Source organism: Panthera onca, chromosome D3 (genome assembly GCF_046562875.1).
Source record: "Panthera onca isolate mPanOnc1 chromosome D3, mPanOnc1 haplotype 2, whole genome shotgun sequence".
Classification (NCBI taxonomy): Eukaryota; Metazoa; Chordata; class Mammalia; order Carnivora; family Felidae; genus Panthera; species Panthera onca.
In genome coordinates, this window is record NC_138350.1 from 989,230 (window position 1) to 1,005,502 (window position 16,273).

The 16,273-nt window shown below is 60.0% G+C and overlaps 1 protein-coding gene across 3 annotated transcripts; it reads right to left on the reverse strand.

Annotated features, from left to right (window-relative positions):
* Nucleotides 1-4,243: 4,243 nt before the first annotated feature.
* Nucleotides 4,244-14,606, reverse strand: PUS1 (pseudouridine synthase 1). 3 transcript variants are annotated; one of them, XM_060612053.3, is made up of 6 exons: nucleotides 14,499-14,606; nucleotides 13,912-14,143; nucleotides 12,832-12,969; nucleotides 8,689-8,791; nucleotides 5,703-6,394; nucleotides 4,244-4,508 (listed from the first exon to the last, which is right to left on the reverse strand). In XM_060612053.3, exons 2-6 carry the CDS (start codon nucleotides 14,131-14,133, stop codon nucleotides 4,479-4,481), a joined length of 1,185 nt encoding a protein of 394 aa, XP_060468036.1. In that variant the 5' UTR covers nucleotides 14,134-14,143; nucleotides 14,499-14,606; the 3' UTR covers nucleotides 4,244-4,478. The 3 variants fall into 3 exon arrangements, with proteins under 3 accessions (XP_060468036.1, XP_060468034.1, XP_060468033.1); XM_060612051.3 differs by having other exon boundaries at nucleotides 14,481-14,562; XM_060612050.3 differs by lacking the exon at nucleotides 14,499-14,606 and adding an exon at nucleotides 14,233-14,401.
* Nucleotides 14,607-16,273: the final 1,667 nt, after the last annotated feature.

A 16,273-nucleotide genomic window follows, 5' to 3' on the forward strand; every position in this document is an offset into this window, starting at 1 on the left:
AAATTGGGACCCTCGGACGCTGCTGGCGGGGATCTCAAATGATACGGCTTCTGTGGAAGACAGTTTGGCACCCCTCCAAGTTAAAGACAGAGCTGACATATGACCCAGCTGTTCCACTCCCTTAGCGTATAGCCAAGAAAGTTAACAACACATGTCCACACAAAAACATGCACACAAATACTCTTAGTGTTGCTCGCTACAGCCAAGAAATGGAAACAACCCAAATGAATGGATAAAATGTGGCCATGTCCATACAACGGATTGTTACTCAGCCAATTAAAGGGAGCAGGTGTCTAGCACACCTGCTACAACATAGATGAGCCTTGAAAGCAGTACTCAGCGGAAGAATCTAGACGTGGAAGGCCACATATCGTGTAATTCCATTGATATAAAATGTGCAGAGGCGCCTGGGTGGCTCAGTCAGTTAAGCGTCCGACTTCGGCTCAGGTCATGATCTCACGGTTTGTGGGTTCAAGCCCCACCTTGGGCTCTGTGCTGTCGGCTGGAGCCTGCATCAGATTCTGTGTCTCTCTCTCTGTCCCACCCCTGCTCGTGCTCTGTCTCTTTCTTTCTCAAGAATAAACATTAAAAAAAATTTTTTTTCATGTGCAGAATGGGAAAATCCGCAGAGGTGGAAAGTAGGTTAGTGGTTGCGGCAGGCTGAGGAGAGGCGGTGGGGGGTGACTGCAACCGGCCGTGCGATTTCCTTTTGGGGTTGATGAAAATGTTGTGAAATTAAGTAGCGCCGATGGTTGCACAATTTTGTGAATTTACTAAAAACTACTGAACTGTGTACTTTGAAAGGATGCATGTATGGTATGTGAATTATATCTCAATAAAAAATTCATTTACAAAAATGAAGGCCAGAGCAGTAAAGTGCCTGGGCAAAGTGCAGGTGCAAAGGCCCTCTGGTGTTACACTAAAAATCCTTAGAATAAACAAAACTAAAATCTGGCTATAAAAAGGAGACAAGAGGGGCATCTGAGCGGCTCAGTCGGTTGAGTGTCCGACTTTTCAGCTTGGGTCATGATCTCATGGTTCATGAGTTCGAGCCCCGTGTCGGGCTCTGTGCTGACAGTACAAAGCCTGCTTGGGATTCTCTGTTTCTCTCTCGTAGACCCTCCCCTGCTCTCTCTCAAAATAAATATTTAAAAAATAACAAAAAGGGGACAAGAGTGGGCAGCTGCACTTACTAGTTGTTCCAGAATCACATGGAAAAGAACAGCTTCCCTCAGATTGAATTGCCTGGGTGGGGACTGGCTCTTTTTTTTTTTTTTTTTTTAATTTTTATTTATTTTTACATTTATTTATTTTTGACAGAGAGCAATAGTCGGGGAGGAATAGAGAGAGGGAGACACAGAATCCGAAGCAGGCTCCAGGCTTTGAGCTGTCAGCCACAGAGCCCCACGCGGGGCTCCAACTCACAAACTGTGAGATCATGACCTGAGCCGAAGTCCGACGCTTAACTGACTGAGCCACCCAGGCGCCCTGGGGTCTGGCTCTTTTAACCTTCAGAAGGCTCTCCTGCTTGGTGAGGCTGGAAACTTAGAACGTACCTGCCACAATCCCCCACCGCCAGAGTCCGGCGGAGTTAGTCCCCTTCTGTTGCCGCATCTGTGACACTGGAGGTAGAAGGGAGATGACCACGTCCCTCCCGCTGCTCCTGGCCGTACTTGCTACCTGACAGCAGGGCTGTAGAACTCGGGTCTCCCCTGCAAGGGAGGCCCAGTGGTGGGTTGCCTTCAACTTGGAGACGCGGACAGTGGTGACTTCTTGACACGAACCCCTCATCCTGGGCCAAAGCCCTGGGCAGCTTGTCAGCAGCTCCACGTGTGTGGCCGTGCGCCGGGAGCTCTGGGAACTCCTGTCCCCCCACCTCCAGAGGGAGCATGAGGAAAAGGTGCCTCAGTGGGTCAGTTCCGTATTGTTCTGGAAACCGTTCCAGACCTGGTCCAGTACGAATCCAGGTCCTTGAGCCTCCCACCTTACCCCCCGGTCTGTAAGCTCCAAATTTCCTGTACAGAAAGTCTACAGAACCAGAGCATAACACCCTCCCCTCCAGAAACCCGTGTGCAGTCTCGATACGGCTGAAATGGCTTCCCAACGTGTCCCCGGTGGCTGACTCGTGTGCACACCCCACATGCTGGCCAACGGGGGATCTGGCAGGCGGCCGGGATCCTCCCTCATCCAGGGGCCAGGCCAGGGAAAGGAGGTGCGGGTGCTTGCCTTCCTGCGTCCTTGGGATAACACCGCTTTCCTGCTTGAATCTGAATGCTGGCATCTGATACCCCGACTATGCAGATTCTGACCTTAGCTTCCTGGGGCCTCCCACGCTCAGGGATCGTGCAACCCAGTCAGAGGCTCGCCCCAAGGTCAGGCTTGCTCCCCTGGGGTTCTGGAGGAGGAGCAGAGGGCAGCTCCTGTCATGTGATATTGGCAGGGATCCAATGTCAAGCACCTTCCATGGAGGGCAAGAGCTATCAAAACCAAGTGGCCATCGGAGACCCATCAGACCACTGATTCTGCATCTGGGGATACTCGCATGTGGACAAGGAGGTACAGCGATGCCCGGACAGACGCCCAGCAGCAGGCTGGAGACCGGGGCCGTCTACAAGATGAGCCACCAGCAAGGACCACGCAGATGCTCATGTCTCTGAAACCACGCTATGTCGAGATGAGAGTTCAGTGTGCCTCGTAAGCCTTCATCGGTGTGAAGAGAGGGGTCAGAGGGGCTCACACGTGCAGAGCTCTCTGGGAGGAGCCACGGCAACCACTAGGAGCAGGGGCCCTGCAGAGGCCCTGGGAACGAGGGACCGAAGGCAGCCGCTCTCCTCTGCACTGCTGCCCCAAGTGTATGGATTACTTTAAAATACCACGTACCCATGAGTCCTCCAAGGTGGTTTAAAGGGGTCACCCACTAATTACCTGCAGTCACAACTGGGAGTTATCTTCTCTAGTGGTTTGATCTTCCAACCAAGACCTCGTGTCCTTTCACAGGAAAACCCAAGGTCCCAGTAGCTACTCGGCTAATTTCTGCCCCCCAGAAATGACTTAGTAGAGAACCCTGGCTATCACAGGGGACACTGACGTGCCTAAAACCAACCTCCAGACGTCCTCCAAACCCACCTTCCCCGGGGGCTCCATCTGTCAATCGCCCAGCTCATCAGTGCTCAAACTGAGCTCAAGTCGGCCCCAAATCCTCCCTTCTGTGCTCACCTCCATCCACCTGGCAGCAGGAGGCCCAACTACCTTCCTGGCCCCACACACACCTCACTCACCCTCTGCACATGGCCTCCCCAGGTCACCACCAGCATCCTCAAAGGTCTTCCTGATCCTACTCGAACTACCCATCTATTAACCCTCAAGAAGACCTCAAGAATATCTGCCCAGCCCCCGTGCACCCAAGTATGCCCATGCACACACCCCACACATCACAGGCATGCACAATCTCATGGGCACACGGGCGCCACGCACACACACTCAAGCACGCAATCACGCGTGCACGCACAGGAGTGCACGCGCATCACATGCAGGCACACATCACGTGCACACGGGCGCCACGCACGCACACACAAGCACACAATCACACGTGCATGCACAGGGGCACACACGCATCATATACACGCACACATTGAATGTACACACAGGCACCACGCACACAATCGCTTGTGCATACACACACAGGGGTACACACGCATCGTATGCACGCACATACACAAGCATGCACATACAAAACGCACCCCTCCGCCACGCGAACTGTTCCAGACTTGCCAATTGCCCACCCGTCACCCGATCCCCCTCGTCTTGCTAACAGGTCACTTGTGTTCCGTGCCATGTTGCACACCACTGGGTAAAATGCATCCCCCAGTGTCCCTCGCAGTTAGACCAGCCTGCGAGACGCGCTCTTGACCAACGAGAGAAAAGGCTACTGGTGGGCCTTTTGCCAGGAACGCTCCTGGAGGGGCCGCCCTGTCCCTCTTCTGTCCCAGTCCCCCCAGCAGGAGCGTGGGCAGCACTGGGGTGGACGTGACCGGGTGAAGGCCGTGTGCAGAGGCCGGGTGGGCGGCTCCGGGGTCAGGGCCACCTGCCCGGCTTCTCTGGCGCCGCCGCACTGCCCAGCTCCATGCCGAGGGCCCGGCGCGGGTCCGGGCTCCGCTTGCCAGCGTCATACTCTGTCCCTTTACAGCACGCGGCACTGCCTCCCTCTCCGGACGCAAAACACACAGAAACGTAAAACAAGGGGTGCCTGAGGCAAAGTTTGTACTTATTTAATAAGAAAACTGCTTCTTTAAAAAAATAGTGTCTTTCCGTGCTGAGGTGTGAGCGGTTACTGCACGAGCTGGAAACAGAGTCGCGACAGGTCCTGCCGGCGACGGAACCCAACCTGACGCAGGTCTCGGGACCCTGAGGCTGCGGGGCCGCGGCGCGGCTCCCTGGGTCGGCGAGGATGGCCCTGCACCCGTGGGCCGGCCGCCGCCTCAGTCGCTGTCTCCCAGGGGGCTGGGTGCCTGTGGAACAAGAGCAAAAGTGGGGGTGGGGCGGGGCGGTCCGCGGGGACGCACCACACCAGGCCCCCCCCCCCCCCCCGCCTGCCCTGTCGGGGAGGAGCGCCAACACGTGTCCTCGCCTGCCTGCCTGGGGGGCGGGGGACCCAGGGGAACAAGGGACGGGATGTGGAAGGTCTCTCTCAAGGTGTCCAGCCAGCCAGCAGCCAAAGGTGGTTCCAGCAAGGGCGAGCAGAGGGCGGGCCAGCCCCCCCCCCCATCAGATCTGCGCATGCGCCGCCTCCTACCCCACCCCCCGCTAAATTAGAGTGGCAATTTTCACTTAAAATTCCAGAATGCCACTTTTTCTTGGAAAAACTTGGGGCTCTCCCGACGTGGCCCTCCCCGCCCCTCCTCACGTGACCCTCCCGCACAAGGCGGCCCTCTCCCGGAGATGGCCCACCGCCCCCCCACCTGAAGTGGCGCTCTCTGGTGGCCGGGAGACGGAACAGGGGCGCTCCTGCCGGCCAGCCTCCACCGATGCCCATCGCCGCGCAGACAGCGCTTCGACTTGTGACCCCACCTGCACACCTGCTTTTCCACACCTGGCCCACTCGCCTTGCCTAGTCACCCGCGTGCACCAGTTTACAACCCCAGGCGTGCCCGCAGCAGTGTTTCTGTGGACGCCTAGATGACGGCCCGAGAACACCGGCTCAGGACCCGCAGGGGAGAGACCTACGGCCGCAGACCCACTAGCTCCAGGGCCTGGAACAGACGCCCCGTCCTAAATGCAGCTGGCAGGGATGAGCCGCCCCCGAGCCATGGCCCTGGCAGGATCTTGCGGGTGGGACATTCCGGAGCGGGCGTGACAACAGACACGTGCTGAGGACCCAGCAGGGCTCACCCTGACACCTCCCTCTCACCGATCGGAAGGCCAGCCACCAAGCACAGCCTTCGTCCAAGGTCACTAAGCACAGAGCGGGGAGCGGACACCAAGCAACATTTTGGGGTCACCAGCCACCCATTCCAACGCCCCGGCTCTGCTGGTCTGCAGTGGTGTGACCCCGTGACCCCCCCTCTGGGGCTCAGCTTGCTTGTCTGCATGATGGACACAGGGACACCGGTGCAGAGCAGGCTGGAAGCTCGGCCGAGCTCCCGAAAGGGAAGGCCTGTGGCGGCCCCGGGGCCCCCGCCTCCAGCCCCTGGTCCCCACCCCACCTTGGCACCCAGGCCGGCTGCCGCGTGGGCGGTGGCATCGAAGTCGTGCACAGGCAGGGTGCCCAGCCACCGGGCCATGGACCGCTCCTGGCGCTCGGTGCTGATGATGGTGGGGTAGATGTGCTGCTCCTTGAACGCCGCGACCCCCGCCTCCTCCTGGGTCCAGTCCAGCGGCTCATGCAGCCCGTCGTTGCCAAAGCGCTGGTTGTACTTGTCGAAGTGCACGCGCTCCAGGACCAGGCCGAGCCCCGGCGCCTTGGGCACGTCCACCTTCGCCTCGCCCCAGCTGCGTTCCAGCAGGCTCTCGGGGGCGTAGCCCTTGATCACGGCCACCACCAGGCCGACCATCTTCCTGATCTGGTGCGTCATGAAGCTCTGGCCCTTCACCTTGATCACCGCGAACTCCATGCCCTCCCGCACGAAAGGCTCCTCGCAGAACATGTCCAGGATGTAGCGCCGAGCGCTGGCCTCCCGGGGCCCCTTCTGCGAGGTGAAGTTGTGGAAGTTGTGCGTGCCCTTGTAGCAGGCGAGGAGCGCGTTCACCCGCCGCAGCGTGTCCGCGCTCAGCCGGTAGCTCTCGTCCTGCACGTCGTGGTCCTTGTGGGCGAAGGCGAACGTGGGCAGCATGTACAGGTAGGTCCTGGCGTCGCACTTGTTCTTGGAGTTGAAGCCGCCCGTGACCCTCTTCAGTCCTTGAGGGGAGAAGGGGCAAATGAGGACCACACTTCCTGCCAACAGGCGTCTGGACCGCACACGGCCCGACTTCCGCGCACAAGCCTGCACCCGCCCAGCGTGCAACCTCACAGCCACGCACGCACACGCACACGCACACTCATCAAAAACACAGGCATGTGTTAAAACCCAGGGCTTGTCAAGATGCGGGAGGCTCATCTCCACAGGACGCACAACACTGCGGATGGGAAGCGTGGCGTGACCCGAAACCACCCCTTACGAGCGGTTGGTTCTGTGCGAAGACACCGAGACAGCAGCATGTTTAACAGCAAAAACAAACAAACAAACAAACAAACAGAGAAAACTTAGAAAGCCCAGCCACAGAAAAACGGATCCAGGATGCTCTGGAACGATCATGGGATGAAGCAGCGGGCAGCCCCTGAAGACGAGGAGGCCAGGTCTGTGGGGGAGCCAGCGCGTTCTTGGCCGTGTCTGCGTGGCTGTTGCATCTGCTCGGGGGGAGGTTTTCTTTTCTTTTTTTTTTTAATGTTTATTTATTTTTGAGACAGAGAGAGACAGAGCATGAACGGGGGAGGGGCAGAGAGAGAGGGAGACACAGAATCGAAGCAGGCTCCAGGCTCTGAGCCGTCAGCCCAGAGCCCGACGCGGGGCTCGAACTCACGGACTGCGAGATCGTGACCCGGGCCGAAGTCGGACGCTCAACCGACTGAGCCACCCAGGCGCCCCACGGGGAGGTTTTCTTTTAACGTTTGTTTATTATTTTTGAGAGACAAAGAGACAGAGCGTGAGCGGGGGAGGGGCAGAGAGAGAGGGAAGCACAGAATCCAAAGCAGGCTCCAGGCTCCGAGCTGCCCACAGAGCCCGACGCGGGGCTTGAACCCATGAACCGTGAGATCATGACCCAAGTGGAAGTCGGACACTCAACCAACTGAGCCACCCAGGTGCCCCGCTCCGGGGGGGAATTTGAGTTACAAATTCACGGTCGTCCGCACCGAGCATCGCCAAGCTGCACTGTGCACAGGGCCGCCCCGTGTGTGACGCCACACAGGGAGCGCTGACCACTAAGCTGACTGGACGGGACGCGACGCGGTGTTTGTTTTAGCGAAACGGGCCCGTCTGTGGAAGGCGCCGCAGAGCCTCCCACGGAAGCGCGCTGTTTGAGGCCTCGGGAGGCCTGGCGAGGATGGGCTCCACGAGGTGCCACCCGCAGGACCGTCTCCTGGGGGGCGGAGCGCCCGCCCCCCACGACAAACAAGGGCCCCGCTTCGCTGGCACACGCGGGCTCGGCAATCGACGGGTGCTGGCCGCCTCACGCCCAGAGTCTGGTTTGTGCCACAGCTCGCGGCGGCTTTGCCCAAGAGGCTCGCGCTCGCCCACGCCCCAGGCGTGCTGCCTGATTCCGCAGACAGAACCCCACAGCGACAGGAAGCAGAGCGGCAGTGGGGGGCGGGTCTCACCCAAGAAGGTTCCGCAGACGTGAGGTACGTCAAAACCTCCCAACTGTATACTTAAACCTGCCGCTGGTCATTCGGCAATTGTACCTCGACCGGCCGGTCATTTAGCCGGCTGCGCGCAGGGCGGCCGGCACGTGCGGGCGGAGCCATACACGCCCATCGGCGCCAAGCCCAGGGAAGGGACAGGGCCACGCCGCTGTGGTTTTCGGGCTCCACGACAAGTGGGCTGAGGGGAAGCGGCAAGGCAGGCTCGAACACAGACGACACCACGGCCGCTCGGCCTGGGTGCCGGCGGGGGAGGTAGGGCGGGTACAGTCAGGGAGCGCGTGCGGCCGAGACCGAGGTCCCGGGGCCGCGCGGCCCCGGCCGTCCGCAGAGTCTGACAACCGCCGCCCTCAGCCCCAAAGCAACCGCTGAAGAACCACATCAAGTTACAGCTAACGGGGCAGCCAAGACGATCATTGATTAAATGGAATTACGAAAAATGTTAGTCCAGAAGAAGAAACAGAAAAAAAGGGGAACCCAGAACAGACGGGACAAAGAGAAACAGACGGCGAGTTCGACACCAACCGTCCCAGCACCAGGGCGAACGTGAGCCGTGCGTGCAGGCCACCGAAGAGCAGAGAGTCGGACTAAAAATCCCCACCGGGCTTGTCATAAAAGGGAATAATCGCCGGTTGTAACTTTCCCGAACCTGGACTTGCACGTCCAGCGTTTGGTTAAAGCGAGGCGTGTGCGGCAGCACGTGAAGGGTGGTTCCAGGTCTGTCTGCGCAGCTGGCCTTCAGGAGGACAGGGAAGCCTGGTGAAACGTCAGGGCCCCGCACGCGCAGCGCTTACCCAGTATCCGAATGTGAGGAGGAAGGTGGCCGTTGATCTTCTCTAAAATGTCATCGATCAGCCACACCTTCAGGGACACGACCTGGCCCGCCGCGGACACGCCCTGCAAAGGAAGCAGAGGGGTCGGGCGCCGGCCGGAAGCTGCGGTTTTGGAAAGGACGCTGCACCCACCAGGGGGCCGGCAGCACAGCTGCCCAAACGGTGCGAACGAGCTCCAATCCCAACAAAACCCGCACCGCGTCAGGCAAGTAGGAAACACAGTCCCCCTCGGATGGGACCCTAAACTAGGGGAAGAAGAAGATACGATTCAGTCGGGAGACCGCGAGGCAAAGCTAGGAAGATCCGCCACCCTGCTCCGGGCACCTGCGGGCACCCTCGCTCGGGCACGTGGCGGGGGCGGGGGGCTCACGCTCCGGCCCACGCACACGCCATCCGCCCCCTCGCCTCACCACAGGGCACTTCCCGTGTCCCCTCCCCACGGGGAGGGCGGCGTGGCACACCAAGGCGCCGTGAGACCCCGTTCATTCACGCAGCTCGCAGGACGGCGCACTGCCAGCACGGTCCTGGTTGAGCCCGAGCCACCGCTGCTCCTCCCTCGCTGGGCCGAATCGGGGCGCACCCTCCATCGCAGGGGTACACGCACGGCAACCGGCAGAGCTAGACTCACACCGTGCACGGCTCAGGCACCCGAGGGTCTTGGAGCGGGTCCTCCACCAACAAGGGGGGACCGCCGCGCCACCTAAGCCACGACCGCAGTTACCCTGTGGGGACCGGGGCAGGGGGTACCGACTGGACAGGGAAGGGGTGCCAGCTGCACAGATGACTGGATCCAGATGTGCACACACCCCCCCCCCCCCCCGATGCTGCACTTTCACCTAAAAGCCGTACTGAGAGTCAACGCGGCAGAACTTGCAGGGACAGGGAAGTGGACAGGAGTGCTCCTGGGGGGCGGGCGGGCTCTGGGGTGCTCACCCGAGTGCAGACACCCAGGCGTCCACTCCAGCATCACCCGCTTCGCCGCACGCTGCCGCGTGCGCCCGTGGACCCATCACGTTTTCCAAAAAGGCTTAACACACGCGAAGAAACCAACTCTAACGAGTGTAACGTTCCCGTCCAGAACCTTTATCCGAATTGAGCCACGAGAACAATCGGACAAATCCGGATTGAGGACATTCGTCAAAACGCCATCACATCAGGAAGGTGCAGGAGGCATTTTAGGTGAAAGGGAGCTCAAAGGCCAGGCCGGGCACGAACCCGGGTTTAGGTGCTGGATCAGGAACACAACCAACGCAGGCGGGTAGTGGGATCCTGCAAGTGGTGGGTTCTCAGGAGCGACAGGTACACTGAGGCGGTGCCCGGGGCGCTGGATTTCAGGGTGAACAATGTCTGCAAGTCACTCTCCAAAGGTTCTGTTTAAAGCGGGAAACTGGGGCCGCCTGGGTGGCTCGGTCGGTTAAGCGTCCGACTTCAGCTCAGGTCATGATCTCAAGGTTCAGGAGTTCGAGCCCCGTGTTGGGCTCTGTGCCGACGGCTCAGAACCCGGAGCCTGCTTCTGATTCTGTCTCCCTCTCTCTCACTGCCCCTCCCCCGCTCATGCGCTCTCTCGCTTTCTCTCTCAGAAAAAAACATTAAAAAAAACTTAAATAAATAAATCAAGCAAGCAAGCAAGCAAGCAAACGGGGGGGAAAAAAGGAGGGGCACCCGGTTGGCTCAGCTGGAAGCACATGGGACTCATGATCTTGGGTTCGGGAGTTCGAGCCCCAGATTAGAGGTAGAGATTCCTTCAAAATAAAATCTTACAATAAAATAAAGTCTTAAGGGAAAAAAAAGGATGGGAACGAGGGATGCCTGGGTGGCTCAGCTGATTAAGCGTCTGACTTTGGCTCGGGTCATGACCTCACGGTTTGTGAGTTCGGGCCCCACACTGGACTCCCGCCATTAGCGGGGAGCCCCCTTGGGATCCTGTGTCTCCTCCTTCTGCCCCTCCCCATGTGCTCTCTTGCAGGGACAGGGAAGTGGACAGGAGTCCAGAGTAAACAAACAAACAGAAAAAAAAGGAATGAAAACAGATCGCAGTGCTACATTTCTGTGTCAGTCACATGCTGACATGAGAACCTTCTGGACGCACTGCTGGGGCAGGAGAGACTGCCAAGGGGTGTGGGCTCCTTTCCAGGGAGATGAGTATCCTGACAGCAGCGGCAGGGATGTCTGCACCACTCTTCAAACGCACGAGTCCACTGAATCGCACACTTTGAGTACCCAAACTGTGAGCAGTGAATTGTGTCTCAACGAAGTACTTATTTAAATATCTGAAATCAGGGGCGCCTGGATGGCTCGGTTGGTTAAACGTCCGACTCTTGATTTCAGGTCAGTTCAGGATCTCAGGGTTTCTGGGATGGAGCCCCGCATCGGGCTCTGTGCTGACACTGCGGGCCCTGCTTGGGATTCTCTGTCTCTCTGCCCCTCCTGTGCTTGCGTGCTCTCAAGACAAATAAGTATTTTTAAAACTAAAAAAAAATAAAAATCTGGGGCGCCTGGGTGGCGCAGTCGGTTAAGCGTCCGACTTCAGCCAGGTCACGATCTCGCGGTCTGTGAGTTTGAGCCCCGCGTCAGGCTCTGGGCCGATGGCTCGGAGCCTGGAGCCTGTTTCCGATTCTGTGTCTCCCTCTCTCTCTGCCCCTCCCCCGTTCATGCTCTGTCTCTCTCTGTCCCAAAAATAAATAAAAAAACGTTGAAAAAAAAAAAAAAAATTAAAAAAAAAAAAAAATAAAAATCTGAAACAGAAACCAACAAAATGTCGTCATTTATTCATCCCAGGGGCCGGAGGCACGAGTGTTGGGATGTTAGTATCAGAAGTTTGGTTTCTTCAGGCTCTCCGAAGTGTAAGAGGAAACACACCCGGACAAAGCAGTCTCTAGTAACAGTGGAAATTGAGCACCACGCTCTGAGATGCTCTTTGTCAGCTCAAGCAAATATCTGCTGTTTTCTGCCTTGAAAACAACCAGAGAGCCCTAAGTGCAAAAGTTAAAAAGAAGAGGAAAACCATAAGGGAGTCCAGGACCCTGAAGTGTTTCCGCATCACCTACAAGAAATGAACCCACGGCCCCATTTCCTTTTTCCCCTGTCTGTTCAACAGCACCAGTTCCAGGGTCCCGCCGGCCTGACGCACAAGCCCGGGGGATCTGGGTACCTCGAGACCCTGGGGGGCATTATTCAGCAGCTCAGGGCCCCGAGCTACCCGTGTCTGTGTCAGACCCACGGTGACCTCAGGCAGCCACAGAGACATCTCAGGGCCAGGGTCTCGGAGCAGGGGCAAAAGGCTTGGTGCACACTATGCGTCTCACGTCTACCAGCAAAGAGCTTGGGGTCTGTGCCCTCTGCCCTACCCACCCGCCCTGCACCCCTCCAGTCTCCTTAGGGAGCTCCTGCCCAGGCCAGTCCCACAACAGGACAAGACCACCCAGCACAGCTGCCACGCCAGCCGTGACTGAGCCCACGACAGACACGTGAGCCAATGAGACAACAGAGTGGGACTCGATCTCAGGACTGAGTGGACAGCACCGGGCCACGGCCACCGAGGCTCCCCAGTCCACCAGATGTGGCCAGTGTGGTGGTGATGAGCCCTGAGCACGGAGCACCCAACACACTGCCAAAACGCACACACGCACACTCGCAATGGGAACTGTGTTAACTGTACTTATATTGACCACGTGTTGAAAGAAGGCTATCTTGGAAATACGGACTCAAATAAAACCATTAAAACCAGTTTCACCTGTTTCCTCTCCCCTTTCAGAAAATCTGACGTTACAATCCCACAGGAATTGGCAAGCTTGAGACACCTGTATCTAAGGCAGATGTCGTGGCCACCACGCCACCCACAGGGGCAAGGGAGGAGGATTCACAAACAGGACGCAAACCAAGTGTGGGCAGCAGGGAGCACTGAGGTCCAGCCACACCTGGACTAGAAACACTCCAAAACTTCTCAGTTCCTTCCAATTCGGCGCGTCTGGTTTGTGCACCGGTCATTCGCAGCCGCGAGTCTTGACAAGGAAAGCCGCGAAGCTGTGAAGTCAAGGACAAGCGCCGCCCAGGAGCTTCAGACGCTGCTCGAACCTGCGAGGGAGGCGCAGAGACGGTGCCTACCTTGTCAGTGCGGGCACACCGCTGGAAGGACATTTTCCTCATATCTTCACCGTGATTTTCAGGAATACAGCCCGACCGGACCAGGGCAGACACCAAATCATCTTCGATGGTCTTGAATTGTGAGGACCCAACGTTCCTCTGAAGAAAAGAATAGAAAAGCAGTTTTTTTCACTCAGTCACTGCCCACAGGTGGGAGCCCTGGGCCCGCGATGCTCCACACAGGGAGCCTGTGTGCTGTGTCCACACTTGTGGCCCGGGGGGGGACACCGCAGTTCCTCCCCACCCATGGCAGGTAGGACAGTTACCAGAGGGTACCCACAGTCTCTAGAAACGCCCCACCCCGGGCAGCCAGGTGAAAACAGCCAACAGCAGGGATCACCCGAGATGCTGCTTCCTCCCACCTGGTCAGATCCGAAACCAGCACCTCTCCTGCTGGAGACCCATCTGTCTGCAGCGGCTGGGTGCAGAGGGACACCCTGTCTTAGCCCCACAGGGAGGAAGGCCTCTGGACACACAGGGAGAAGCGCACCCCAGGACACTGCCAGCCAGGGCTGGACTTGGAATCCTTGGCTTTTCCTCAACTCTTCAGTTCACACGACCAGCCTGCACAACAACCTCCTGGGATTAATGCGTGCTGGGAAAGGACACCCATGACTTCTAGAAGCTCCATAATACTGCCCCTCAGATCTTGCCCTAACCAGACTCCAGGACCCGCAGGACTCTGTGACATCAACAAGGTGGCCCTCCTATTCTCACAGAAAAGAGAATTCTGCTTGCCCACAGGCTCTGACCCTCAATGTATCTGACAAACAAGACAGCCGAGTCTTCCAGCCGCCCCCCCTCGCCTACGGATGAGAAAAGGGCACGAAGAGCTTGAATCAATCGCTTGCCCGTGGCCACACGATGGTCAGCGGCAGAGGGGACCCCTTGGACGCCCGGGAGGTCCGTGAAAGCCCCCCAGCGTGGCATCTCCCAGGGACGGAGCAAGGCTCAGAGCCGCCTGGGTTCCAACCGAAATCCTGCCCAAGGGGACTCACCCGACCTGCCTGCCTGTCCCCGGCACACGGCGGCCCCGCACACCTGCATGCCGTGGTAGCCCTTCCCGGAATAGCCCATGAGCAGCACGATCTTCCGTTTGGGCAGCTTCCTGTGCTGCTCCGCGTCCGAGGCGCTCCGGAGCTTCTTCGCCTGCTGCTCCGTTTCCTCCCAGATCCTGGCCCCGCCCCGCCAGCCACCCCGGGCCTTCGGGTCGCGCTCCGGCCGGGCGCCCACGGGTGCGGGGGCCTCCACGTTCCCGGCCATGGGGGGCAAGCTGCAGAGACACGGACGGCGTGAGCGACGCGGCCGCGCGCGGCGGGGCGCAGGCTGGAGACCGGGCCCGGGCGAGCGCGCCGTCATTACCGGAGCAGACGCGGTCCCAGGCTCGGGCTGCACGGTCCGCAGGCTCTCCTCACGGCCCCGGCCGCCGCCCGCACGACTCGGATCGCCATGCGCGACCGGGGGGCGGCGGGGGGCGCGCGCCCGGCCCCGGCCCTCCCCCGGGTCCTCCCCGGCCCTTCCCGCCCGACCCTCCCGCCCCGCCCGGCCGGCTCTCCCTCCGGAGTGCGGGAGGCCGCGGCCACTCTCGCCGGAACCAGAAGGACGCGCACCCGCTCGGCCCCACTCACGGCGCGGCGGAACGAGCCCGAGCCGGACCACGTGGGCGAAGGCGGAAGTGCAACGCGCTGCGGACGGCGACCGGGCGCGGACAAAAGTCCCCCGGGCGGAGCTTAGGCCCGGGGGCGGGGCGATGCAGGGCCCGAGGGCGGGGCGAAGCGCGGCGCGCGGCTCCTCGGAGCCTGCAGGTGCCGACAGGTGCTCAGAAGGGCGGGCGCGGACGCTCGGATCCCGGTTGCACCCCCGCCCTAGGGAGCCAGCGCCGCGGGCCCTGCGTTCCCGAGGGGGACCCCAGGGGACCCCAGAGGGCCCCCGCTGAGCCCCTGGCCTAGAGGCTCGCAGCAGCAGTCCTGGTGCGCAGACCAGCGCATCCTCAGACTTTGCAAGTCTCCCGGATCCGTGGTAGCAGGCGTTTGCTCTGCGCCAGGGCTGGTTCTGGCAGAGTTGGGAGCACTTGGGGCATACGTGGGGGGGCGGGGGGGGGGCGGAGAGGGAGCGCAATCCTCGGGGAAACCTTGAGCAGGGCCCTGTGGGGACGGGGCGGGGGGCTGGAGGCGGTGGCGGAGGTGCCTCATCTCCGGTCCGGGGGGCTCGGGAGGCGGCAGGAAGCGCCTGCGCTGGGTCAGCGAAGAGAAGGACCAGGCGCTCAGTAGCTGTGAAGCTCCCGTTCTAGTGGGGGCACGCACAGTGGAACAACCAATCGGCAAAATAAATAGGGCATCACAAAGTAAAAAGTGTCGTGTGCAAAGCGAACCGTAAGTACCGGCCGCACGCTCGCGACGTGAGTGAACCTTGGAAACACTGCCCGCAATGAAAAAAACGGGATGCACACGTCCTCGTAGTTTTGCGGGGCTTAGTGGTTGCTGACAGGGGTCTCTCCTGGACCACACTCCACGCTTAAAGGTGAAGATGAGAAGGAGCTCATGCAGGTGACAGAGGATGGCTCACCTGTGCTGAACAACCCCCAGGACAGCCCCCACCCCCTCGGCAGGAGGGAAGAGAGGGGCCCCCAGGTTCCAGGGCTGACAGAAGGGCCCGGTCACGTGTGACGGAGGGAACTCTGTGGCTCAGCAGCTTTAGGAAGCATTGGGCTGTCTTTGCAGGGGGCACCCCCACCCTCCTCCCACAGATGCCCTCTGCAGGGAATGCTCCCTCCCTGCTCTAGCAGCTCTGAGGGCACAGGCCCCACCCTGGCCCTCACCACCGAGGAGATGGCCGTGCAGCCCCAGGTGGAGGGCATCCACAGGAGTCCAGGACTAACCCAACCGAGACCTGGCAGGGCTGGATGCAGAGGCTGCAGGCTGTGCCTCCCTGCCACACGTGAGCCAAGGGCTCTCAGTGCTGGAACGGAGACCCAGACCAGGTGGGGGTCTGTCTCAGGGGCAGGCCCAAGCCCCCAGGCTGTGCCCCCTGCAGCCCCTGAGGAGCCCCCCCGCGCGCCCCCAGCCAGGCCATCGGGTGGGAAGGATGGAGGCACCTGTTCCTTCCTTGAGCCTGCCCAGGGGTCCCGGTAGAAGCGAAGCAGGCAGAAGGTGCACACCGTGACAGGTCAGGTGAGAGGCTCCCTGCAATGCACTGTGTGGGGGGCAGACCACCATACCGGCTCCCTCCTCGGACCCCACCAGCTCCGGTGGCTAGCCTGAGCCCGGTCCTCCTGGCCAAGGGCCCCTGTGCATGTGCCTGGAACGTGCAGGGACACGTGAGGTCCCAGGACAGAAAGGAGCCAGTCCTTCCCGCAGAGTTGCTGCACGCCAGGACGAGCCCTCCTGGGCCCGCCCCTTCCCAC

Bases quoted from the DNA above. Each gene is read 5' to 3' on its own strand.
- PUS1 (XM_060612050.3), bottom strand. From the start codon at position 14,321: ATGGCGATCCGAGTCGTGCGGGCGGCGGCCGGGGCCGTGAGGAGAGCC. The intron at 14,144-14,232 runs GTAATGACGGCG...GTGTCTCTGCAG, and splicing joins CTGGGACCGCGTCTGCTCCG to CTTGCCCCCCATGGCCGGGA. The intron at 8,792-12,831 runs GTAGGCACCGTC...CTTCCTTTGCAG, and splicing joins GGTGTGCCCGCACTGACAAG to GGCGTGTCCGCGGCGGGCCA.